The sequence below is a fragment of the Elaeis guineensis genome, chromosome 16, assembly GCF_000442705.2.
Source record: "Elaeis guineensis isolate ETL-2024a chromosome 16, EG11, whole genome shotgun sequence".
Classification (NCBI taxonomy): Eukaryota; Viridiplantae; Streptophyta; class Magnoliopsida; order Arecales; family Arecaceae; genus Elaeis; species Elaeis guineensis.
Window position 1 is genome coordinate 40,045,943 of NC_026008.2, and position 27,726 is coordinate 40,073,668.

Genomic DNA, 27,726 nt, shown 5'->3' on the forward strand with positions numbered 1-27,726 from the left:
CGAGATACACCACAAAACTGGAAACTAGAATCTTCAGGATGATTATGGCCACTAAATTGATGCCTAGCTCATCTATCATTAATCATATATTTAAACAGATAAAAAAAAAAATGGATACAAAAGCATATCTAAACCACAAGGTTATAGAAATAAGTTGTAAGATATCCAGGATATAACGTAATAAGAAATTATAACCTGCCCTTCCTTAAATCTTAGATGCGTGCATGAGATCAAAACTAGCAGATTACCAGGTTACAATTCAACCAATCAATGATATTTCAATTTATTTTAATCATATCATCAAGCATTGAAGTGAATAAATATTTCATAAAGAATCAGAATACTTCCAAAATTATATTTTATTATTTTATAGAATAAGAAACGAATAAATACATAACTTAACTTGCCACATGCTACTCATTGCCTGCCACATTTTGGCACTGTAACAAACAACGATAATGGACTGAGACAGGCCAGGCAAACTTTTGCATCCCTTTATGACCACAACTCTGATGCCCATCCGAATTCTGGTTCACAGCACTGGAATTGTGTCGCTTTGCCTGGGTGGTGCTATAGCTCGCAAGAGCAATACCTCTCCTCAGAATAACCTTATGTAACCTTACGTAACCGTGGTAAATATAAACAAAACTAGACAACAAACCAAACCAGAATCAAATAAAAATTTATTAGTCAGAACAGTTCTAATTGCACCGCCCAATAATAAACCAACACATCATCTAAAAAAATAAAAAGATGCACTGCTATCCATACTTGTTTGAACATTTAAATGAAAAAAAAATATTTTTATTATTTTAAATGAGAAAAAAATTATTTTTTTTGAATGATATGCTAGTTTGTTATTGGATGGTGCAAGATATATATGATAGAATTATTCTAATCAATGATTTTTTGAACCATAAATGCAAGGGAATCCTGACGGTGCTTTTGGCCCACTGCAAGAAGAAAAAGAGCTGCAGCTAATCAGATGATACCATCCCTTGATCAGCCCAGCATCCCCAGCATTAAACATGGCCTACACGCAGGAGATAGAACGAGCCATCCATGCACACCTTTTTCTCTATTCCCATGCCACAGTGAGGCATATGAATGATACCACTTTCTTCCTGGTATCTGTCAACAGGGACCCTTTCCCTATCGACCAACAGGGCTGCTGGTGTTTACGTGGCGGCAGGTTACTTGCCCGAGGACGTAGCTTCCATAGGCAATGTTTTAGCTAAGATTATGAGGTAAAGGGAGTCAGACAAGGCGACATTAGGACCGTGAAGTAGTCTGAAACACTAAGTGCGGGAGTTTGCAAGAGAAATGAACTGCCGACACGAGTGAAAGCATGATTGCTTGCGTGCTAAGCCCAAGGGATGAGCTCGGAGAAACGGTGGTGGGATTTCAAAGCATGGGGGAGAGTGGAAGGGAATGTCCTTCTCAGGTATCTTTTCTTGCCTTTAAGTTGTTCTTTAATATTCTTTTGCTTTGCTTTTGAAATTTCATAAGTACTACATAAGAAAGTATTTACGTAGGCGGATTAAACTCTTTTCCCCAGAAGCTCCTCCTCCTCCCCTCTCTCTCTCTCTCTCTCTAGTTTTTGTCTCGAGGTGCAGCTGGACAGAGAAAGGGTGCTATATGACACGGCTAGCTTCTTTTTCGACCACTTTTTGGATGGCGAGAGCGAGAACTGCTGTTCCAACTTCTGAGGCAAAGATAAGGGGAAGTTAGCTGGTGGGCGAGAGAAAGGGAGGGGTAAAACTTAGAGAGGAAGCAATTAGAGCTGGGAAGAAGGTTATTTGCGTACGGTTCTCTTCTACAAATTTGTGAATGCTTCTTTTCTAGCATTTTTTTTTTTGGGGAATTCAATAGATGTTGAACATTACATCAAATTTAATAATCATCTCATTCCAGTCAACCTACATATTATTCTACAAGAGATTTTAAGTGACGTGGCCAAAGAGTCAACAAATCAATAGTGTAAGTCAAATAACATGGTAAGTACAGAGTCATATGAGTTACCTTCCACGAAAATGTTAATAATAATTGTCTCTTGGATGTTCTAGTATGTTTACATAAGCGGTATGTCAAGCATCACTATATAACTATACTTATGAAACGGCTCGTCCAACAGATAAGAACAATTATGAAATAATATTAGACTGTTACAATCTATCTACTCTCTCCTATTCTCTCCCACCATATCAGTTAAGAGTGATATTGGAACTTTGATGCTTCCACTGCTCCCTAATATAGAGGTACATATTAGAGCTCAAATATGTAAAAGCCCACCAGAGTTATTTCATGTGCACGAAAAGCATAATATATTTTTTTTATAAATATTATATATCTATAATATTATAATTTTATCAATCATGTTAATAGCCATGGGATTATTTACCATGTATACCTATTACTCAACTTTGCGAGATCGATCATCACACACATCCCGCCCATCATGGAATATTATAAAACTATATACCATGTCTAGCAGGGATAACATACCATACTCATTTTCATCAATTATGAAATCATGTAATTGCTTTGTACTCTCTCTCTCTCTCTCTTTATATATACCACAATATATTGTGATGTGAATAACATATTTCATTCCCATTCCTTTTATTTTTTACAGATGGAGGAAGCCAAGTTGGGTAGATCATCTAAGTTTAAGAGGGTGTGTGTCTTCTGCGGCAGCAGCACCGGGAAGAGGAGCTGCTACCAAGACGCTGCTGTGGAGCTTGGCAAAGAGCTGGTAGGCATTATTTTGGTTCGATCTTTTCCTCTTGTATTTTTTGTCTCTCTTTTGGTGGCCGTCTTTTATTTATCTGGTAGATTATATGTTGATCAAATAAGCCTGGCGGCGTGCAGGTAGCTAGAAAGGTGGATTTAGTCTATGGAGGTGGGAACGCGGGTCTCATGGGACTCGTCTCTGGAGCCGTCCACAGTGGAGGTGGCCACGTTATTGGGTGAGGAGTTACCCAAGTTTTTTCCCCTCATGATCTAACTTCAGTATGTCTCCTATTTGTTCATTCTTCTTCCCTTTTGAATTCTCTCTTATAAACCTTTTCTTCATTTCAGCATCATTCCCCGAACTCTAATGCACAAAGAGGTCTGATTCTGGATCCTTTTTTGCTTTCCATCTAAATGCCATCTATTTTTTAGCTAAGATTAACTATATTTGATCAGCAGATCACTGGGGAGACGGTAGGAGAGGTTAAAGCAGTTGCAAGCATGCATCAAAGGAAGGCAGAGATGGCTCAACACTCTGACGCTTTCATTGCCTTGCCTGGTTTTATCCTGCCTTCCAGTTATTTCTTAGTGTCTTTGTTTCCTCCTTCCTAGATTCTAGAACTAGGTATATGTTTATATTTTCTCATTTTAGGTGGGTATGGCACGTTGGAGGAGCTGCTGGAGGTGATAAGTTGGGCCCAGCTCGGCATCCACAGCAAACCTGTAATCCCTTCCAATCGAATCCAATCTGTCAATATTATTTATCCCCTATCCAACTGCACAAAGAAGACCAAACTGAGACTTTCTCTCTCTCTCTCTCTCTCTCTCTCTTCTTCTTCTTCTTCTTCTTCTTCTTCTTCTTCTTCTTTTGCATGTGATGGTAGGTTGGTTTGCTGAATGTGGATGGGTATTACAACTCACTGCTTGCCTTCGTAGACAAGGCTGTGGACGATGGCTTCATCCAGCCTTTCCAGCGCCACATCATAGTTTCCTCCCCCAGTGCCAGGGACCTTGTCCAAAAGCTAGAGGTTAAATCACAAAAGAATCCTCCATGACTTGGTCTCAGTCTTATACTGCTATTCTAACACTCAGTCTTGTGTGTGTGTGTAAATATATATATATATATAGCATGAGCATTGTCCATCTCTATTATAATGCCTCTTGTTTCACACTTTTTTTCTAGCTTATATTCTCGTGATCTTTCTCTAGGTGGGCCATGGGTCTTTGTTCTTCTTATTTTACGTGCTCAATATGGCTTGCTAATTCTTTGTTGTTTTGTAATAAGAGAGCTATTGTTCAACATGTGACGCAGGAATACGTGCCCGTCCAAGACGCAGTTGTGTCTCGGCTGAGGTGGGAGATGGTCGGATATAATTTCTCTCCGCAGACCGATATTGCTAGGTAGCAGCAGCAGCGGCAGCGGTAGCGGTAGCGGTAGCAGCAGGAGCTACCTATCGGCACAAACTTCAATGAAGGGGCTTTTCTTGGTGGGTTTTGTTCTTTAGTTATTTTGTCCCGAGGCTTGGGATGGCAGCCCACTGGTACTAATTACTCAATGCTGCATGTACCCCTCATCCCTGTTCTCTTCTCTTTTTGATGTGATGCTTGCAAGTGTATATGTACTATAATACTGCCTCTACGTGACCATACTACAAAGCCAGAATCAAAAGCATGCAGCTATTGACTCATCTATTTGTGCCTTTCTCACTGTTGCGCGTGCCATCAGTTGTGTGCCTCTCTGGTGTTTATATTATCTGGGCTCCTAGCCGTGAGTCCTCCTTCTCTCTCTCTCTCTCTTTATGTTTCAGGGCCTGAGAAATGGGTTTCAGCTTGTAATGATGTTCCCATTTGCAATCATGGCAACCCAACAAACCGTGGGATTGGGTTCTGAAAGCTCCTTCAGTCGCCTCAGAAAAAAGTTGGGCTTGTTTTCTTGTGTCTGTTAGCAGTAATGTCTTTCAGCTTGCTCAAAAACAGTGATGGCTTTTAGATTACCGTTACGTCAAAGTACTGAACTGGAGAGTCCAATCCAATCATCCACTGTCGTCTGGACTTTGGAAACACTTGCCATCCTTGTATTGTGTTTGTGGCTCTCTTTGTTTGGTTTGGAATTTAGATCAGTAAAAATACATACAAATCCTGCATTTTGTATAAATTATTTATATTTGACTGATGGATAGATATTGGATGATTGATGCAAGTCATGGCATGGTGTGATATATGCAACTGGGTTAATGTTGGATACCAAACTTTCTTCTTCTGATAAAGAGGTATTGCAATCATTGTTGTTTCAAGGTCATGACCTCTTTTGTGATCCTGTGAGCCTCTGATTGATGTTGATCAATGATTAGAGATAGGAAAATAATGAGCCTAGCATGTACTCCTTTCTTGAGACAAACTTTTTACCATTACCAGAAGGGCCTTTTTAACTGCATTGAAGAGGCTTTATGTGATCGGTTTTGTTGCTATGTGATCTCCTCCTGTAGTTTTAACCTTTCCAAGGGACTGACTTGAAAGGGTGGGCAAATGTTTCCCAGTACTTACGGCAAGCTTTTCTTTCCCCAAATTGGTGAGACATTGATGTACCATGGGAGTTGGGGATTGTTCTGAGTGCTTGTCATTCAGTGCTAGCTTCACTGTTCATTCCAAAACCAAGCTCTCTCTCTCTCCCCCCCCTCTCTCCTCCACCCCCCGCCACCTAATAGCCAGCCAATCCTGCTATTAACAATTTTAATTCACTACCTATTCTCACTAAAAGTAGTTGCCAGATTCTTCAGGTTTGCAGGTTGGCCCCTACACTTTGAAATTGCAAAAAAGGAACCAAATACAGCAGACTTGAGAGCCCACAACCGTACTCCATCATGCAACAATAAAAATTTTTGAAGTGATTTTTCAGGATTTATGCCTACCAATGTTATAAAACTATAAAATAGAGGTACAAGATTGTATTATTTGTTAGTGTGATGGTGGTTTGTGATGCTTAGAATGGTATGTTACAAGTGAAGGGACCTCTGCACTCTGTTAAGACTTGAGAGCCTACTACGGACACTAGGTTAACAGACAGGAGGATTTATGAAGTCCGAATTCAATGAAACTATAAGCCTTTTCGCTTTTGAGGATATTCTCAGAAACTGCTCATATGCTTCTAGGATTTTCTTTTTGCCCCCTCTGCAAATGTTTCATTTATGCAGTCCTTAAGAAGTGGCACACTAGCTTGAGCTTCCGACAATTAAAGCATGCAAGAGCAAAGATCTCTCCCGAATGCTTGCTCTTGAAGAGGTTCTAAGTTTGAGTTGAAAAGGTGATACTATCTGTTTTAGTTTTTTTCCTTTTCTTTAAAAAAGGGAAAAGGGAGAGAGGAAAAAAGATCGAAGAACCGGTCTTTTTGTTGAATAATGCCTAGTGAATATATTACGAGATGTAAAGCTTGTACTGAAAAGAAGACTAGCTTGTTGATAGTGATTTTTCCACAACTATAATAAGAATGTCAATGCTGGAATTGCACTTATGGGGGGAAAAGAATGTAACTGAAGCAGGCATAGATTTAATAATTTGATTTTGGGACCTTGTTCTCTCCTATGTGATGACTTTGTTCTTCTTCTCATGAAAAAGATTGATCCTTTACGTCTCCAAGCGACCAGCACCTGTTATGTTATGAGTGAAAATAAATAAATAAATAAATCCTACACATAAAATAAGTTTACATAACTAATTCATCTTGATCTAATCCAACATAATTCTGAAGGCCAGTCCAGTGGCATCCTTGTTCTTGTTTGTCATGGTTGGACCCAGAATCTTTTGTAGTGCATTGTTTGCACCGTAGAGTACTGTGCAGTGCTCAATGGTTGTTATCAAAAGAAAGATGGGCATCAAATAAAGTGTATCATATATGACATACAAAGTTATCATGGTTGATGGCCATCTATCTCCTAATGATGATTATCGAGCGCTACACAACACTCTATAGCTTGAGATATTTAGAGCCGAATATGTGGACAAATATGGACCTCTCATGTCATTCAGTTGCTGTCAGCTGTACCTTCGAAATTCTTCCACATCCCTATTTGGTGAACCTAGGGCCTTCTTTTGGAACTATTGTTTCCCCTGCCAACCTAACTTTCATATTCCCTTACCAAACTAATTGTCTGTCATTTTAGATCTTTTTGTCTCTGGTCTTTTTATAATTACTTATCTTGACTAGTATCTGGCATGTGATTTGTTCAAGAGGACAGCGGTATGGATGATTATGACTGCTAAGATCTCAATGAGAAGCGAAAACACTAATTGTCGTGATAAGATAATTAAAAACTTTTTGAAACAATTCATTGCTTTAAGACAATAGATCGAATTCAAGGTTCAGCATATCTAGAATGTATGCCTCATCACCTAAGTACTGGATAAATAAACCTGTAAATCTGAAAGGCCAACCTGATTCTGAAAGCTGAAAACCTGTAAACAGCACCTGAAAACCAAACTGCAAACCTGTAAACCTGCAGACCTGTAAATCTGCAAGCCTAAAACTACCTCTCATCTGGTTGACCTTGGTCAACCAAATCGCTTCCTAAATTGATAAACATGGGTGGTAATACCTCCCCTTTTATCAAAAAAAAAAAAAAAAAAAAAAATCCTTCATGTGTCAATGATTTACATCGAGCGCTTTGTGTTTCAATTCAGAAATTTCGCAAAGCTTTTAAGTGAATCAGTGAACCAACTAGGTCAAGTTTTCAAAACTTTGTAAGTATATCCATATTTATGTCAAGTTTGTAATGTCATGTTGTTCTTGTAGTCTTCCATGTCTTCAATTTTTCATTTAATATCTATCTTTTTTTTGTTTTAAACGTTATTTGGTAAAACATTTTTTTATGTATCAATCTATGAAATCCAAGTCAGCAAGCCTCTGACATTTTAATTAGGAACCAATGGATGCACAACAAATCAGCTCCTCAGTTTCTCCATAGACCTAGGAAGTTTGACATGGGACTACCCTACAAAACCGAAAGAAATTAGGGTAGTGAAAACTTAGACAGAGACAACGTAGGTTGGGCGGTTGGGTTGGTGGCAAAGTATGGAAATAGAGGCTAGGGTGGTCCAAACTCTGCATGGACCCAGCTACGTGTTTGGTAGTGCACATAAGTGGTTGGAAGAATTGGGGTAGGCGGTGTCTGGTCCGTGGAATGATTTTTTTTTTATTTTTTGACAAAGAGTCCATGGAATGATTTGAAAGCATGCAGTTCCACTAGAAAATCTTCGATTGGGACGTGGAATCTGAAAAAAAAGGTGGAAGCACTGGTAGATGTCTATAATGTTAGTCAATCCAAATTTAATTAGTATACTTCTTGATTTGTAAATTTGACAAAATATAGTTTATATTTTAATTGATATATTCTTCTTTGGTTGCTTATTAGAGAGTGAGTAATAGTGATTTAAATAATTAACTTGAACATGGTTTAATGTGGACTTTGGAATAAAATGGAGAAGGATATGAAGGAGATTGGCACAAACAAATTTTACTAGTTGCTGAAAAAAGGGCAGTAGATTCAGTGTGTAAGCTCCATTACTAAGGCAGTTAGCATAAGCCTCGATCCTGAAACAAATTTTAAAGAAATCATATCTTTCACAGCTCTTCCATGGCTCCAGCATTCCAACAATGGTAACACTCACCTCCCAATCATGATTTAATTGTTGCCAAATGTCTTCTCCCTAGAATCCACAGGGGCTGTGGTAAAATTATATCAGGCATTATAAAGGCTTCAGAGGAGATTGTTATGTTATATAGATTAATAATAGGTATCAAGAATAGGAGTCATTATTGGACTTTTATTTTATTGTAATAATTGATATTCATCTTTTGCATATTCATTCCAAAAAAAAAATCAAATTTGATAAAAGTATATTTTATTCAATTAATAGTGATTCAAGCAAACAACAGTTTTATTTTGTTACTATTAATTATGATATTTTACTATAACAACAAATGACATCATTTCAATGTCATAGCACCTCATTGTTGTAATTCTTTGGACCCCGTTATCTAGATAGGCTATCTTTTGTGACTTCAAATCAAATAAAGATAGTAGTTGGTGCTACAACAAAATACAGTCACAGTTCTCATTCATTGGCCAAAAAATATAAAGAGTTTGTTTGTTACTATGAACCTGCTAAACTAAACAATGAAAATATGGTCATAAATACGGCAACTACAACTTCACATAACCCCAACTACATGCATATTCCAACTATAGGTGTTCAAAAGCTACCATAGTAGATTAAACTGTGAGTATCTGTAGTTAGAGCTGTCAAGACGAACCGGTCCGCCCTGACTTGTTTCTAAATGGGTTGGGGCAAGCTGGCCCATTTAATTGATGGGTTGGAAAAACCCCAACCTGATCCAACTCGTTATGGGCCGTAGGTTAAATGGACTAACTTGCCAAAATTCAAAAAAAAAAAAAAAAAATCTGTAAACAGTAGTATAAACTGAATTTCATATTCAAGTTGAGTTCAAATCAACCTATCAAAGTCTCACATCTCAATTCTTAGAGTCATAAAATAAAATTGTTAAACTTAAATTAAATATTTAATACAATCTAAACTTAAAAGACTGTAAGTTTCAATTTTCAAACTAATTTAGAGGTAAATTAAAGTTTCAAAAAATTATCCTCCATATTATTATTGTGGTCCTCGTCATTCAATTCTTCATCTTATTCCTCTTCTTCATCAATTATCTCTTCAATAATATCAGAACCTTCTTTTGAAATATATATATATATATATATATATATATATATATATATATATATATATATGTGTGTGTGTGTGTGTGTGTGTGTGTGTGTGTGTGTGTAAATAAAAAGAGATGGATCAGTCTGTCTTGATCTATCCCGACCCGTCAATCCAAACGGAACGGATCATTTAACCTGCTTTTAAATGGATTGCTAAAATATAACCCAATCCGTCCCATTTATATGAAGGGGCGGGCTAACCCGATAAATCCAACCCAAATTAATAGCTCTACTTGCAGCCTGATACGCCACTAATATTGTCACTCGATGCTTTACCTCTCTATGCTACTACGCGGTCATTTCAGTGGTGATACCTCCGCTCACATTTCAAAGATATTGGGTTTGAATCTTTAGTGGTGTATCCTTCAGAATTCAGCTCGGGTAATTCTTATACAGTGGGATGCATCCTTGTCCCAAATTGAAAATCCTGGAGCCTACGACAAACTCAAACTATTTAGAACAGCTCTTAAAAGATTGGTGACAGCTGGAGATCCTTCAAGACTTTCTTACATGCATTTCGAGATAATTTCGTGTTCATATGTCAATCTTATAATTATACATTCTTTTACATATTCTTTTTTCATAAAAGGATTTAGTCTTTAATGAATTTAAATAAATTTTTAGTTATATATCATATTGAAATAATGTGTTTAGGATATCAATTATTGATTTGTCTATTTTTTGAGCTGACTCTATCTAAGCTCAAGCTCGTGAAGCCAAGCTTTAGCTCAGCTAATTTACTAAATGCAAGTCTAATTCAAGCTCACAAGCAGTCCATTAGTTTGACAGTCCTTGGTGCGCATCTTTTTACAATGTAATGGTGTTGGACGACACATATTTTTTCTGTCTTTTTGTTTTTGCCTTTTTTATTTTTGATAATCTGCCGAGAGATTGAGTTTTTAGCAGAAATGTTTGACTCCCAGTTACAGAAGGATTTACTGATGCTCAAACAGCAAAACCTTCACCTTGTCTTCTATGCAAGGTCCTAAATACAATAAGATAGAGGTATCCTAGTTTTCCCCTGGAACAGGATGCCTCATTTCCCAACAGTTAGCATGGTTGTTGTCGTCTCCCATTCTGGTCCACCAACCAAACCATCTGTCCACTCAGGATGGTGAGATGCACCACGGAATTTAAAACTTTGATTCCATGTTTTCTGTATCAGGTGATCTGACTGATTGGTCACCGAAGAATCTAAACTAGAAAATGACAACCAAATTAAAAATCAGCATTGGATCCTTTCTACTACCTCTCCTATCAATTCAGAACCATATCATTCACTGTTGGAAAAGGATGTGATGAGCCCCCAGTGGCTTTTACTTTTGAATTTCTTCCAGAGAAGTCTTTGGCATAGAGCTGAGTGTTGATTGATATCTCGGTGCAAACTTTGCATCTTAATCAGCCTGAATAGAAACTCAAACTGATGAAAAAGAGAAGGAGCTATTTGTTTTTTATTTTTTCTTCTTACAATCAAGAGTGCGTACAAGAATCTATAAATACAAATATGTAGACCCAAATATAGATAGGGAATAACAAGAATATGCCAGAGACCCAAATATAGATAGGGAATAACAAGAATATGCCAGAGAATAATCAAGAATATGCTAAGGAATAAATCTCTGGATCTTTAATTGGATAGTTTTCCAATTAAGTTCAATCCTTCCAATACTCCCCCTCAAGATGAGGCGAAGATATCTCGAAGTCCCATCTTGTCAATCAATCCAGAAAAAGACACTGAGCTAAGCCCTTTGGTTAGAATATCTGCCACCTGATCAGAAGACCGAATATAGGTAATGCAGATCTGACCCTGATTAATCTTTTCCTTGATAAAATGACGGTCAATCTCGATGTGTTTAGTACGATCATGCTGTATTGGATTGCTTACTATCTCAATTGCTACTTTGTTGTCACAATACAACCGAAGAGGAAATTTGTTTAGAAGTTGTAATTCCTTAAGCAACTTCTGAAGCCAAAGAAGTTCACATATGCCTAGAGCCATTGCTCTATATTCAGCTTCTGCTGATGATCTAGCCACCACTGACTGTTTCTTACTTCTTCAGGTAACTAAATTACCCCCTACATATGTACAATATCCAGAAGTAGATCGCCTATCATCCAATGATCCAGCCCAATCTGCATCAGTGAATCCCTCTACCTGGAAGGTGTTGTGTTGTGAGAACAACAAACCACGACCAGGATATCCTTTCAGGTAGCATAATACTCTGAAAGCTCTCTCCATGTGTGATTCTCGTGGATCATGCATGTATTGACTGATGACACTGACAGCATAGGCTATATCTGGTCTTGTATGTGAAAGATATATCAACCTTCCAACCAACCGCTGGTACCTTTCTCGATCAACAGGAGCTCCACCATCTGTCACTGTTCGATGATTCTGATTTATTAGAGTAGTAGCAGGCTTACACTCCAACATCCCAGTCTCAGAAAGCAAATCTAGTACATATTTTCGTTGTGACAGGAAAATACCTTTGGATGATCGTCCAACTTCTATGCCCAAAAAATATCTTAGTGGACCCAGATCTTTTACCTCAAATGCTTGCTTTAGTTTTTCTTTAAGTTGTTTAATCTCATGATGGTCATCTCCTGTTATTACAATATCATCAACATAAACCAAAAGTATAGTTTTCTTTCCCTTGAGATGCCTATAGAATAGAGTATTATCTGCATTACTCTGTTTATATCCCATTCCTTTTACAGTCCGACTGAATCGATCAAACCATGTTCGAGGAGACTGTTTAAGGCCATAAAGTGAGCGTTTTAGTTTGCAGACTTTTTCAATAGTTGCTCTGGTCTCAAATCCTGGTGGTATTTGCATGTATACTTCCTCTTAAAGATCTCCATGAAGAAATGCATTCTTCACATCTAACTGATGTAATTCCCAGCCAAAATTAGCAGCACATGATATCAGTGTTCGAACAGAGTTCATCTTGACCACTGGAGCAAAGGTTTCATCATAGTCTACTCCATATATTTGAGTGTAGCCCTTTGCTACTAGCCGAGCTTTGTATCTCTCCACCTTGCCTTCTGGAGTCTGCTTTATAGTGTACACCCACTTACACCCTACAGGATGCTTACCAGCTGGTAGAGTGACCAGATCCCACGTCTGATTTTTGGATAAAGCAGTCATCTCTTCTAACATTGCTTCCTTCCACTTAGGTTCTGCCATAGCCTTTTGCCAGGTACTAGGAATACAGACAGAGTCTAATGCAGCTACAAAGCTTTGATAAGATGGAGACATATTTTTATATGAAACATAATTAGCGATATCATAACGGTAACGAGTGATGTATTGCATTTTTATAGTAATTATTATTATTAGTTTTTAATGATTTTGATGAAATTGGTATAATAATTAACTAAATAAATGTAAGAACCTGATATGTTTTATGTCAATTGTAGGTAATTGAGCCAGGTCACACCTAATTGGGCTTAACCATATTTTAAAGGTCAAATTAAGTGAAATTGGTTGAGTCCGATTCAGCAGGGTTTGTCATCCGGAGTTATCAGGTCTTGCATCAAAATCAGAGTCCACCTCAAAGCAGAATAACCAAATCAAGATATCAATGGACCCCACACCTTATCCTTTTTGGCATCATCAGCCAGAAAAGAAATTAGAGATGCAGAAAATAAATCAAGCAGTTAATCTCTCCCATCTAGTCAACCAATCTAAATTCTGGATATTTTGGTGTGAGGACCCCTAAAAGGCAAGCTACAGGATCTCAAATTGAACAAGATTAGATCCTACAGAATTTTGAGAGAAGCAAAAAAGGAACATAATTTACAGAATTAAATTTGGATTCCAGATGAGGTGGCTACAGTAGGTTGAAGTTGGTAACAATGTTGGACACAACAAGAAACACCCGATACACCCAGATTCTTCTTAGTGTTTCTTGGCACAAAGATCTGATATGGCAACTAATTTTGGGTGGCAAAGAGCTATCTTGGAAAGAATTAAATGGAAGAAAATCAGAGTCCAAACTAATTTTGCATGAGGAGCAAACTGAGAAAGAATTGAAACTAATTCTTGGAAAACTTGATTTGGGCAGCCGAAATCTTACCTTGTTTTGCAGATTTTGTGGACCCAGAAAGGAAAAAATTCTTCTCCTCTAATTAACCATGCCTCCTTTCCTTCTTTTACTATGGAAATCATAATAAAATCAGAAAATTTGGACAGCATAAGGAGTAGATGGCTGGTGGTTGCTTAAAGCCTATCCAAAGGAGGAGAGATTCTATACCAAATAAAAAGAATGATATATAGAATAAAATCATGGGAAAAATACCACCTTAACCCTAGCCCTATTTAAGGATCCTAAAACACCAGCAGGAAGGAGAGGAGAATCATCTTTGAAAGCTAGAGATCAAGCAAGGAGAGTTTAGAGTATCTGGAAGATTTGAAGAGAGGATTCATTCGGCTCTGCAATTCCTTCAGAGTTTTTAATTCTTTCTCTTGTTTACTTTGCATTTATTTTCTAGAACTCATTGTTAGGATGATTTTGGAGTTTTATTCAAGTAAACTTGAGTTTGATTTTGATATGATGAAAAGCTAAATTTCTAGTTAGGGTACCTGATGTAGCTTGGATTTAATTTCAATTCCAGAATCTTGTATTAATTTTCTTTGTTAATGCAATTATTTGTTATTTGCACTTAATGCTTTTAAGTATTATTATCTTTGGTACTTGATTGATTTCGATTTATAATTGGTACTGAAAAGGAAGATTATAAATTGGAGTTAATAACAAACATCATCGGAATAATAATTGGAACAGGAGCAGAAGATTTGACCTGTGGGATCTTGGAAATAATCACTGTGCTTATTGAACTAATTGAAATCTATTTTACTATTGGAAGATAGATTATAGGTTTTAATTAGTATATTTAATAAAACTCGGGAGAGATTATTAAATAATTTAGGATTATTTATCCTTGCATTAATAATTAAATTTGGATTATTAATCGGAATAGCTGGAATTGATAATTGGTCCAAGTGAAATCAGATATACCCTAGTGCTTTATCAATCGAATTTTGATTCAGCTTTCATTGAGTTCTTTAGAGTTAATTTTATTTTTCACTGTCATTCAGTTTCAATCGTTTAGATATTAGTAAAATTAGCATTCATTTTTGGTAATTAAACTCAGTCCTCGTGGAAACGATCTCTTATTTATCATTATATTACTTGAGCGATTTCGTGCACTTGCGAAATAGGCTATCAACGAGCAGGAGGAACAATTGAGCGAGTACCCTTCCGCTTTGTAATAGGAATATTAAGATTAGAAATGGAAGGAGTAGTAGAGATATTGTTACCATTAGGAGACTCTGGAGAAGAAGCTTCAAGCGGTGGAGACACTTGGGCAGTTGGTGGTGAATGCACACTGGACTCTTCTTCACTGGACTCTTCTTCTTTCTCAATACTAGGCTCCCTCTGAGCATCATTACTATGATACTCCTCCTGGGCATCAGAATTTTTTGGTGTGTATAGAAAGTCACCCGGAAGAAGTAATTCTGGTGTCTTATTATCAGATAGACGACTTTCATAATAAGCTTCAGTTTCTCGAAAAGTAACATCCATAGTAACAAACATTCGCCGCTCAGGGGGATAATAGCACTTGTATCCCTTTTGAGTAGCAGGGTAACCGACAAAGACACATTTTAATGCTCGTGGATCTAGTTTTCCTACTGAAGGTCTATGATCGCGAGTAAAACAAACACATCCAAAGACCCTAGGAGTGACTACATAATCAGTAGACCCTTTCAAACATTGTATGGGGGACTTAAACCCGAGTGTTCTTAGAGGCATACGATTGATCAAGTAAGCCGCAGTCAAGACAGCCTCACCCCACAAAAATTTAGGAACTTGCATGGTAAAAAGTAAGGATCGGGCTACTTCCAATAAGTGCCGATTTTTTCTTTCGGCAACTCCATTTTGAGCAGGAGTATCAACACAAGTAGTTTGATGAATAATTCCGTGAGTGTGAAGATACGCACGGAACTCCTGATTAATATATTCTGTGCCATTGTCAGAACGTAGAATTTTAATTTTGACACCAAACTGAGTACCTACAAGTTTATGAAACTCTTTAAAGCAGTTTAAAACTCCCATCTTTTTCTTCAATAAATAGACCCAAGTCACTCGACTAAAACAATCAATGAAGGTAACAAACCACCTATGGCCCATGAGAGTATTAGTACTACATGGTCCCCATACATCAGAGTGAATTAAAACAAAAGGTTTAGAACTTCTAATTCCAGATATAGGAAATACTGCTCTGGTGTGTTTAGCCAACTCACAATGATCACAAACTAACAAATTTTTATTGCATTTAGTTGATAAAGACGGAAATAAGCGACTAAGAATAGAAAAAAGAATGTGACCCAGCCTACGATGATGTAACATAAGTTCTGAAGTGGCACCTTCAACAGACAATGCATACCCCATCAAAGAAGAATTCATATTTTTCTCATCAGTTGATAGATAATAGAGTCCATTGTGTAATCTACCACCTCCAAGTATCTTCCCCGTTTTCAGCTCTTGAAATAGACAATGAGAAGACCAAAAAGTGACAGAGTAATTCAAATCTCTAGTAACAGAGCTGATAGAGAGTAAATTTGTAGAAAATGATGGAACATGCAATACTGATGATAATCTTAAACTAGGAGTACAGTCAATGGATCCTTTTTCTGAGACAGGGGTAAAGGATCCATCAGCTATTCAGACTTTGTCATGTCCTGAACATGGTGAATAGGAAATAAAACTATTAGATGCCCCTGTCATGTGACTGGATGCTCCTAAGTCTATTACCCAGGAGTTGGATATTCTGCAAGTAAATGCATGTGATAATTTATATGGAGTACCTGAGTGTGCAAAAAGAGAGGAGTCAAGATATCCGTCCTGGTGGCTAGACTGTTCCAGAGTAGGTGTGGTGTTAAAAGATGATTCATACTTTTTCATCATTCGTCGGAAGGTCTGATACTCTTCTGCAGATAAGCTGTGTACAGCACTCTCGGTCTCTTCAGAGAGATTGGCTTGGACAGGTCCACGAACATGATTCTGTCCTCCAGTTCTTCCACCACTACGACGACCACCACGGCCCCGACTACTACGCTCAGGCTGATTTGGGCGGCCATGGAGATCCCAGCAAAATGCCTTAGTGTGCCCAGGCTTTTTACAATGAAAACATACCTTCTCACCTACCTGCTGTGGCTGTACAGTAAGAGCTGATCTTACAGAACTATTGGAGTCAGAAGTCACTCGTCGCCGTGTCTCCTCGCTTAAAACAGTAGATAAGACTTGACCTAAACTAGGTAAAATATCTCTGGCGAGAAGCTGAACTCTGACAGATTCATATTCCGGATTCAGACCATATAGAAAGTCCTGAACCCGTTCTTCTTCTAAATATTTCTGAAATCCATCAACATCGATGGAGCATTGTGGAACAAAAGTTCTATAATGATCAGCTTCAGACCAGAGACATTTCAACTCGATGGCATATTCAGTGATAAATAAATCTCCCTGATGAAGCTGACGTAATTGAGAACGGATCTCAAATGCTTGAGCAGAATTCTGCTTTTGTGAGAACATTTGGGCCACTATCTCCCAGACTTCCTGTGCAGTCTCCAGCAGTTGCACACTTCTGGCCACATTCGATGTCATGGTGTTTAGAAGAAACGCCAGAACAGCAGAGTTCTCCATTCTCCATTGAGCCATATCCTACTCATTATTAGCAGGTTTCCTCTTTGTGCCGGTGAGATATCCCTCCAAACCTCGTCCTTGTACAAGTAGACGAGTGCTCCTCTCCCATTGTAAATATGTCGCTGGGCCATCAAGTTTTACAGCCACTTGAAGAGCATTCAGCGATCCACTATCTCTTGAAGAACCCCCTGATCGAGTGGCAACTGTAATAAGCCGATCCAGTAGACCTTCAAGATCTTGCATAGTAATTGGATTGGCCATACAGACAAAATACGAATGATAATCTCACTGGCACACTATCAATGAATCACAACACACACGAATCACTGGAGACACATTATCAATGAATCACCAAACACACGAATCACCAGACACACTATAACTGCAGGCTTCTTAAGTATCTAGCCATAAAAGTTTCTCTTTTTTCTTTTTTATTTTTTTTTATTTTTTTATTTTTTTTTTGAAATAAATAAAAGGTTAAAAGAAAGAACTGTGGTTTTATTTGTTACCAACTATGTATCCCGTGAAGCACGGGATTGTCGAGGGTAATGCCGTCGCCGGTGACGCCGTCGGTAAGGAAGACGATGGCTGGTGTCGGGAATTCGGCCGTGAAGAGGTTTTGGTGGAGGCGTTGGAGGAATTTCGGGGCTGCAGTGGCGAGCTGCGGATGGACTCGACGGAAGCGGAGGCTTCGAAGGAATTTCGGTCGGGAAGAAAGGGGGCTGCGGTGACTGGGAAGAAGGGGGTTGCGGATGACTCGACGGAGGGCAGCTCGTGGAAGGATCAGATGGCGGTGATGGTCCGGTAGAGCACCAGGAGCGAGATGCCGTGGTTGGTGATCTGGAAGAAACCCCAGTCGTGGGAGACGGCGCGGATGAGATCGATGGGTCGATGGTGGGGATGATGGGCTCGGCGAAGGCGGCCAGGGAAGAAGGGAGCTGCGATGGCTGCGGTGGCTGCGGTGGCAGCGATTCGCTATGAATCAGGAGGAAGAAGGAGCGGTGGCGACGGTAGAGGCGGTATCAACTGTGGAGGGAAGAGAAAAGTTTTAAGAAGGAAAAAAAATGGAAGAGAAGGATTTTAAGAAGGGAAAGAAAAAAATGGATCAGAACCTGAGTGCTCTGATACTATGATGAAAAAGAGAAGGAGCTATTTGTTTTTTATTTTTTCTTCTTACAATCAAGAGTGCGTACAAGGATCTATAAATACAAATATGTAGACCCAAATATAGATAGGGAATAACAAGAATATGCCAGAGACCCAAATATAGATAGGAAATAACAAGAATATGCCAGAGAATAATCAAGAATATGCTAAGGAATAAATCCCTGGACCTTTAATTGGATAGTTTTCCAATTAAGTTCAATCCTTCCAATACAAACTAATTTAAAACACAGTTGATACTTATAAACAAGTTAAGCTTCATGTCAGAAGACCTTAATTTTTTTTTTTTACAATTTTAATTTGCATGCAAAATGCAGGAAGAAAGAACAAATCACTTGCATCATCATGTCTTTTTAAATGGTTTGGAAGTGCAGTGCATGCAACTTTGAGATGCTTGCTCTTTGACCCCATTGTTGTAGTGTGAACTTGAATCTCTCATAGAAAAATATCTGTTTGCTTTGATTGTGCTTTTATATCTTTCAGTTTCTTCAAGATATTGGTGTAGTAGTCCTGCAAATACTTTTCTAAGGTCACAATGTCTTTCTGATCCACCCCAAGCAGAGTATATGTTTCTGTCATGGGAGTTGAGAAAACAGTGTCGCTTGAGAGGACCTGAAATCCCATCAATTGAGAGATTCAAGGCATTAAGCTTAGTGATAAGCCACACATATATTAATTGAAAGGAAATAGTCGCAACTAAGCCCTCTTCAGTGGTGCAGAAAGAAGAAAATTCCATCACCTCAAAATGAAAGATAAGATCAGCTTATTCTCAAGAACTATGTTCGTCTTGTTCACAGGATTCTATATTAGTTACTTGCGATTGCAGGTGCTGTTGCCGTCAATGTTACCAATAAATGAAAGACGTATGGAGATTTACCTCTGAAAATGCTAAACGATCAGCAACATCATTTGTCCACTGAAAAAACCGAGTTAGCTGGCGAGTAAATTTCAAGATTGAAACAGGGACAGTGGTTACATTTGCATCTTGCCCTGCTAGTCTTTCACACAAAGTAATCACCTGAAAACACAAGAACATTCTTTAGACAATTCAAAGATGAAATATATCTTTCAGTTCAAACTTCTACACAGATTCAGTTCTCTGCTCACTATCACTCAAAGAAAAAATTTGAGAACCTTCATGCTCCATGGACACCCATCAAACTTATAAAAGAATGCATATCTCCCCTCAATTAATCAACAATGATGCACATAAGCTTTATGGGTGTAGCAAGAAATAAATGTTGACATTTGTTGGATGAGGCTCAATAGCCAACATGAAAGAAGGATCAGATCCAAATTCAACTTGATGAAATATGAAATTTATTGACTAAGTTTGCATTATGATGTTGGTGCTAATACATGAAATATTGTGATTGCTGTAACATCACATCAATTATTCTGCATATAACATATTAAATTGTATTATTGTTCACAAATACTTTTCTGTGCAAGATTTCATGGAAATTTCAGTCATTCTCTTGATATGTGTCTGCAATACACACTGAGACACATATGTACTGAATTCAGCACCAAGGCTAAATGATCACTGAAAGAACATTTTTTTCCATTTTCTTTTTGTCTGGCTATAGGCGCATGTTCTCTGTTTATGTAATCCTAGATTATTAGTGTTGTTGGTATTGTTAGGCCAGGTCCAAACAGGATTAGAACCACCAGCCCTGAACCAAACTCAACTCCCAAACACCCCATTCCATTTTATTTAATGCTCTCCTCCTCCCTAGTCCTCCAACATAATTCTTCAGCCTGAGCATAAAAGTTATCATCTGGACAGCCTGGACCCCTAACACCCCTATGATTTAGTGATATACTTATTATATACCTATTTCTCGAATCTAGAACTTTTTTGAGTCCTGCTTCTATATTGGTTTGATGAAGGTAGACAACTTAACTATAAAAAAGAGGAGAGTACCAAAGCATATCATAGACCAATTGGTATATATTACCATCATATTTTCAATGACTAAGGCCCTGGAAAATGTAACAAATCCTTCATTACCTCCTGAGTTGTCCATGCACGAGGTCCAGCAAACGTTAGAAGCTTCTTGTCAATTTTCTCATTACGCATAGCTATAAATGTCAGTCGAGCTATATCCTGGAATAAATAAACAGAATTATTAACTACCACATAGGAAAAAAAATCTTCAGAATAACAGCCCATTTATTCCTACAAACAATGCAACAAGAATTCAATTAACAAATAAGTAAATAAAACCTGGGTATCCATGTAAGCTATTCGAGTTGGGGCATCAGTTCCCCACACAGACTTCTCTTCCAGTATCGGCACAGCATATTGCCCGATCAAGCCCTATTGCATTTTGTTGAAGTGATAAAAAATAAACAAAATGACAAATTTAGATAGAATATTGATACAAAAGACACATAAATCCATTAACCATGAGTTTAAGCAGTAATTCTAGTTTGGTAAGCACTAATGCTAATACTTAGTGACTAGAAAAGGATAGTAAAGAGATATTACATTTCCTCAGCCAATACTATATCAACCAATATCTTCGATATATCAATTTATAGTTTACACGGACCAAGGGGAAAAGTGCTGAATTTTCTAACTTTTTAATGTATTGGTAGGTGTCCGCTGCTGATACTTGCCAGCTTGTCAGCCAAAATATCAGCAAAGATAAAAACCAAGTGCCAAGTCTTGTTGCAGTCCATATGCCACAAATCAGGCAGGACATCCATCAAGAATTGCATGGTCACAAAAAATTTAAGAAATAGTTCATTTAAGTGAAGCAAATTTTTGTATATTCTTATGTTTTCACCTAACCATCTACTGATGCTACAACAGATATGACATCATATCAAGATTCTTATAATTATCCTTGTGACCAAGCTTTAGTTTAGATTCTTATGTATCCACTAATTTTTCTATAATTATCCTTCCATACTTTATGGATTTTAGTGAATTAACACAAGATTAAATTGACAAGATTCAATTGTCTACTGATAGATTATTTTCAACTTATACAGTCATGTAAACCTCACTCAAGACCATGTTCAAATATATATGTGGGATGTCAAATACCTGCATGAAACCACATAGTCGAATAATGATGTGGTTAAGACCAGAGTCTTGAAGAAATTTCTCAGTGCAGCGCTTGATTTCCATCAAAGGAACTTCAGGATGCTGATCACAATTGTGGATCGAATAGAATAGATACTTCTGGATGCCCATGGCTTTTGCGCACTGTATGAGAGCGACTTTTCCTTCCCAATCTACCTAAATATAAAATTTGATCAAAATAGGGCATGCCCAAACAAGTGCTATTCAATTCTTAGTGAAGTCAATAAAAGATAACTAATAAAAGTAAAAACAAAGATACCTGTATTGCTAGTACGTAGAATACCCCGATGTAGACATGGAATAAGTGCTTATAGGTGATTCCAAGGTTTTACATCCTAGCAGGATAGGAGGCATCCTAACCGTCCCATCCCATTCTTATAAGAAAACGAGATCGGAACAGCATGCAAGGAAAGAAGAAGAAAAAGGAAATAAAGAAAGGAAGATGAATAAAGGGAAAAAGTGAAAGAAAAGAAGAAAAACAGAAAGAAAGAAAGGAGAGGAGAAGAAAAAGAAAGGAAGAAAAGAAGGAAGAAAAAGAAAGGAAGGAAGGAAGGAAAAAAAGAAAGAAAAAAAAAAAGCAAGCAACGAAAGAAGAAGGGGAGAGAGATGGAAGATATCTACAAGGATGCATGACCAGGACGACTATCGGGATGGGATGGAATAGGGGGCATCTTGTTCCATGAAGATACTGGGACAGCTTTGTCCCATAAGATTTAAAACCTTGGGTGAATCCAAGCATGAAAGCAAATCCAGTATGTCATAATAAAGCACTCAAAAGGAGACAGCAATTGAAAGATTGAAAAGAATTACAGTAGAAATTGGTCAATTAATAAATGGCTTAATACTAGTTAGCTGGTTAGCCAAAGGGAGTCAGAATAAGAAAGTATGATTATTGAATTAGTGCCTCAGGAGTATTGGGTAGTTTCTCTTACACAAACTTCTCAAAGGAAGTGTGCAAATGATGCTTCGCCCATATTCTCAGTAAACTTTGATCTTTTAAATTGTAAATCATATTAGTGATATAATTTTCTTAAAGTATTATTCTCGGAATTTGTGGAAAACCATATCTAGAAATAAAGCAGGAGCAGAAGTCAAACCCAACTCTTACATGACCAATCCCTAAATTTATTTCTATGCATACCCTGAAAAAGATATGCAGTGACTTTGATTCATGACAAAATTTGCACTTATCCATCACTTCTATAAGTAGATTAGTTTGAGTAAGAATATGAATAAACATTAGAGCACACACAAGCCTCCATATGCTAGCCATATTTCAAGGCCCCATAAGTTAATGAAATATAAAATATTGGCAGCTTAGAAACTAAAATTACTGTATCTCTAAACATTCAAAACCTGCCTAGATCTTTTTTCAAATTAACAGAAATTGGATGCATTTGCTGTACAAATTTGGTCCAAATAATGTCTTAGCAGCTTAGGTTTGACCAGTCTAATTACAAGGCTGTGAGCATAGTTTGGGTTGAAAAGCTTGAAAGAACAAATGTTCTGATTCACTTGTATAATTTCCTGTGACATAAGGTCTGAGAAGTACAAGACATATTTTATTGACCAATGAGAAACAGTAGCATCTTCTTTGTGGGTAAACAACCAGATAAGTAAATAAAACAAGGTAGAGAGAGAAATAGAACACATCAAGAGGCTTATATTCCAAAGTTCAAACTTTGCATATTCTCTGCTTTTTTATCAGAACTAAAGGCTCTGGCTCATTATCACATCCTAATAAAATTTTTTAAACTATATTTTCTTTTAAATTCATCAATTAAGACGCTCTTTTTTCCCATCGATAAGATGGCGATATCAAAGAACTAGCTTACACAGCCATGTACTCATCAACAGAAAGGACCTCCATCACAGCTGACCAGGAAATTAAAGGGACTATCAAGGTACTTAAAAGACATTATTTATATAAGTGATATTGCACATGCATTCAGATATAATAATATCTTTATAAGCAAGTTCTTTTCAAATGCTTCTAGGAAGAATCAAAAAAATAGATATAAACCTAACAGACAAAGTACCGTGCGGATAGGCTCTTCTGGCCGTCCTGTTGCACAATCAATTACTGTATGAACACCAACAAGAGTTGCAGGTATGGTCTCTGGTTTGCTGAGATCGCCCTGTTCAAATAGTATGAAGCCACTCACTTCAGCATTAGTTTAAGGGATAAAAAACTAATTGCAGAACTCTGCATGAATTTAAGGAGAACATTTTTTTGGTAACAAATTTAAGTGGAAAATGTTAAATAGTTAACAGCACAGCTGACAAACTAGCAACTAAGAACTAATTTACTCTTCATATATATATATATATATATATATATATATATATATATATATATATAATGCACACTGGTATATATAACCAGCTAAGTTTTTAGGTAATCTTTACCTTTTGAACTGTGATTTAAATGATTCTTTTCTCACTGAGACTATTAATTTGACTAATATATGTATAAACAAATAAGCAACATTGCTGTAATAGTGCACCTGAGATTGACCATACATAAAATCGAGCAAAAGTTGAACCATGATAGGTTATTCATTTGCCTATTCTGTATTTTGTCGGTAAAAAGCAAAACATACTTCTGGATACTTAAGTTCACACAACAAGCATAACACATATTAAAGTTGCAAATGTTGTTAATTTTTTTATAAATATAAATATGCATTACAGGTACATTTCCCCTTATAGACAATGTCATAACAAGCTTCCAGAATGTTGAGACGGTATTACTCTACTATCATTGTCTAAAACAAAGATAAGAAATCATTCTGAGTTGCAGCAGAAAACATCTGAAATTTGAAACCTACATTGACAACTGTAGCACCCCAGTCCCGAAGGAAGTCAGCAGGAGCTGGCCGAGGCCTCACTAGACATCGAACATCATAGCCTTCATCTAGTGCCCTCCTAACAACCTGCCTACCCAGAGTTCCAGTAGCACCAACGACAAGTACACTTGTTGGCCTAACAGGAGTGCCTTGTGACATGCTTGTTGCAACTACTGTTTGTGCATTACATGAAACCTGTAATGGCATATAGTGATTGCCTGAAAAGCAATGTGGCACAAAAGAGTCAAGTGCAGTTAATGTTTGAATGGATCTCAAAGTTAAAAGAAAAACTCCGCAGATGAAAAATTCTGCGCATACAAATGAAGGAGATCCCAAAAAGTGAAATTTCATGATGGAGACACGAAAGGAGGAATCTTTAAGTATCATGAAGCTAGCATTCTCTGCACAAGACAAAGTGTCATCATGCACAAAGCACAAAGAAACCAAATGAAGAGAAACAAAAATTCCTTTATTTATTTTTTTCTTAAAGACATCTCATCATTCGTATATCCACTCTCGTCTGTCTCTTTATATATGAAAAGACAGAGGCAGAACAAGTACCACAATCATAAGCCACAACCTTTAGCCAGAGGTTTTGGTAAAAGAACATGACCAATTGAAAACAAGATAGAAGTTGCCAAAAAAAAAAAAAATCAAGTAATAGTTAACCAGTCTGGACAATATGGTCTTGTAAAAAAAAGAACAAAGACAACCCCAGTAAAAGTACATGTATAGGTAAACTTAGTAAGATTTATCAAAAAAAAGTGCCAAAAGAAGCATTTTTTTGATGAACAGGGAGGCGAATGCCACCCAACTTTTATTGACAAGTGCATATTTACAGAGGCTGCCAAAAGGATCATATTACCCCTAACAAGACAGAATAGCAAATCAAGATTTGAAAGGCCTAACACTTGGCTAATCGACCACGTTTACCATGTTTCACAATTAAAGTCATGTCCTCATTGTGCCGTTGGGCATTGCAATCTTATGAACACATTACGTGGATGTTTACTATGTTTCAGGCCCATAAACACCAGAAATACTTGCATAAGCAGGATTAACGCATACATGCCCTCTCAAAAGATCCTCCATTTGGTGACCTAAAAAGGATCCAAAATTGACATGATTCGCTTGAAAACAGATGGTTTGTGCCCAATAAAATGCAAGGCGAATTCATCGACGATTCAAATAAACAGACTTTCATGGTCAGAATTTCAATGAAACCAAATTAAGAGGGGGGAAAAAAATTCCATGCGAGGGAGCAGAACTTTTTATGGGAAAGGGGTACTCGCCTGGAGAGGAGGATGTGGGGAGGCGGTCGGCGTGGGCTGGTGCTAACGTGCGCCTCCAGGAGAAGGAGGGGAGGTTGGGACGGCGGCGGTGGAGGAGGAGGAGGCGAGGGGAGGTGAGTTGGGGAGGGAGAGAGCCGAGCCTCGAAGCCATTTGGAAGCGGCAACTCTCTTTTTTTTTTTTTTTTTTTTTGGGTTTTGGGGTTATGTTTTCTTTTGAATTGCTGCGCGAAATGGAAATGGATGGAGGCTGGTTGCTTTGCTGTCCGGCATCCGGCTGAAATTTCGAGTAGAAATTAGAAGAGGGAGGGAGGGAGGGAGGGAGTGGGATAGGAGGTGGAGATGGAATTGGGGGGAAGCGAAGCAGTCGATCTCAATTCTGCCACGTCGATCCGGAAAGGATCATGCACTTATCCAACTTGGCTTTCTTTCAGTTTTTTTTTTTTGGGTGAACAGAGCCGGGTAGATCATCAACGAACCACAGGAAATTAGAAGTCCATAATTTTTTTTTTTTTTTCATTGGAGCTGAGAGGGAATCATGGTGCAAATGAACCGAGCACTCACGGACCACCTGATCTCGACTTGACTCACAGCCTCGTGAGCCCGAGTAAGGATGCGATTATAAGAGTAACAATTGAGTCGGATTGGATCGAAATAAATTAAATTAAAAATTATCAATCTAAATTTAATTTATTTATTAAATATATTAAAAATTTAAATTTAAATTTAATATATTTATTAAATAAATAATTCGATCCAATCTATTTAATTTATTTTTTAAATAGATCAAATTAGATTAGATAGATTAAACAGATTAGATGGATCTTTAACAGGTTAAATGAGTTTTTAACAGATTAACTAAGTTAAACAGGTTAAATATATCAGATTAAACGGATCAAAAATAGATTAAATAGATTTTAAACTGATTAAATAGGTCTTAAACGAATTAAATGGGTTAAATAAGTTAAACGAATTATCTGACTTAATCTGATCTGAATATTAAACAGATCAGATATCTAAAATCTAAATCTGACCTAAATATTAAACAAATTAAATGGATCGATATATTTATGATCCGAACTCATTTTAGTATAAATCCAAATCTATTTATACCGAATCAAATACATGTTCGACTATTAGATCGGATCATATTTTACTAGCCTTAGATGCAAATGAACCAGAAACAACTCACAAATTTGAGTAACAAAATACTCGCCTTAAAGGCTCGTTAATCTAATCATATATATATTAATATTATATTAAAATAATAATAAATATTATTAATTTAATATTTAAAAAATATAAATATTATGTTATATTTTATTTTAATTATTTTGAGCTCAAACGCTCAACTTAATGTGGATAGATTACACCCTCAGCAAGAAAACATGATCCGATCCTAGACAATGTCAATTCTCTTTTCAATGTTGATATGTATAATTACTACTCCGAGCATTGAGCAATGACTCGAGCTCTCCAAAAATCTGAACTTTAGATGAGGATAGAATAGGTATGAGATAGAGGGCCGGGAATAGTCCTTTTCCTTCTCAAAAAAATATTTCAACAACTTTATCGACGATTCAGGTGATGAAATGCTTGCTTAGGAAATTAATTAGAAAATATGCATTCAGTTGTCAAGTATGTTTACTCTTACCTCTTAAAAAGATCTCATGTACAAAGAGAGTCTCAAATAATTGAACATTATGATGTTACATAGATATTACATGCACATATACCTCTAACGTTCATTATTGTTCATTGATGATGTTCTAGAATTAGAAATTAGACGGTGTCCAAAGCCTAACCAGAATATCTAGATTGTTAAATGGACCAAAAACATTATAACAGTAGGACCGATTCCACAATTTTCCCAATAATAAGCTATACCATTTCCTTTAAATGAGACGCTTATTGTTAGGCATATTTTTTGTTATGGAGAAGAAGAGAGGTATTTTTTTGTCGATATAAGCTCTACACAATGGACGAGTTTGCAAAATATTGATTGAAATCTTTCATGAAGGCATATCATGACAGAAAACATTTATTTTGTGCAGTGAAATCTATGACTACTGTAAATTCACAAGGAATAAGATGACCGAGGACCTC

At 37.2% G+C, this 27,726-nt stretch overlaps 2 protein-coding genes across 6 annotated transcripts; one reads left to right on the top strand and one right to left on the bottom strand.

Annotated features, from left to right (window-relative positions):
• Positions 1–2,575: 2,575 nt before the first annotated feature.
• Positions 2,576–4,423, top strand: LOC105059694 (cytokinin riboside 5'-monophosphate phosphoribohydrolase LOG1). 2 transcript variants are annotated; one of them, XM_073250363.1, is made up of 7 exons: positions 2,576–2,755; positions 2,872–2,969; positions 3,082–3,112; positions 3,190–3,292; positions 3,386–3,456; positions 3,618–3,761; positions 4,046–4,423. In XM_073250363.1, the coding sequence occupies exons 1-7, from the start codon at positions 2,636–2,638 to the stop codon at positions 4,136–4,138; spliced, it is 660 nt and encodes a 219-aa protein (XP_073106464.1). In that variant the 5' UTR covers positions 2,576–2,635; the 3' UTR covers positions 4,139–4,423. The 2 variants fall into 2 exon arrangements, with proteins under 2 accessions (XP_073106464.1, XP_019710954.1); XM_019855395.2 differs by having other exon boundaries at positions 2,584–2,755; positions 3,193–3,292.
• A 1,768-nt stretch (positions 4,424–6,191) lies between these two features.
• On the bottom strand, positions 6,192–25,928 carry LOC105059695 (protein HIGH CHLOROPHYLL FLUORESCENCE PHENOTYPE 244, chloroplastic). 4 transcript variants are annotated; one of them, XM_073250064.1, is made up of 8 exons: positions 25,624–25,928; positions 24,314–24,549; positions 23,506–23,620; positions 21,444–21,634; positions 20,616–20,708; positions 20,400–20,495; positions 19,263–19,403; positions 6,192–6,377 (listed from the first exon to the last, which is right to left on the bottom strand). In XM_073250064.1, exons 1-8 carry the CDS (start codon positions 25,772–25,774, stop codon positions 6,207–6,209), a joined length of 1,194 nt encoding a protein of 397 aa, XP_073106165.1. In that variant the 5' UTR covers positions 25,775–25,928; the 3' UTR covers positions 6,192–6,206. The 4 variants fall into 4 exon arrangements, with proteins under 4 accessions (XP_073106165.1, XP_073106166.1, XP_029124444.1 ...); XM_073250065.1 differs by lacking the exon at positions 6,192–6,377 and adding an exon at positions 10,502–10,915 and having other exon boundaries at positions 25,624–25,926; XM_029268611.2 differs by lacking the exon at positions 6,192–6,377 and adding an exon at positions 18,533–18,997 and having other exon boundaries at positions 25,624–25,923.
• Positions 25,929–27,726: the final 1,798 nt, after the last annotated feature.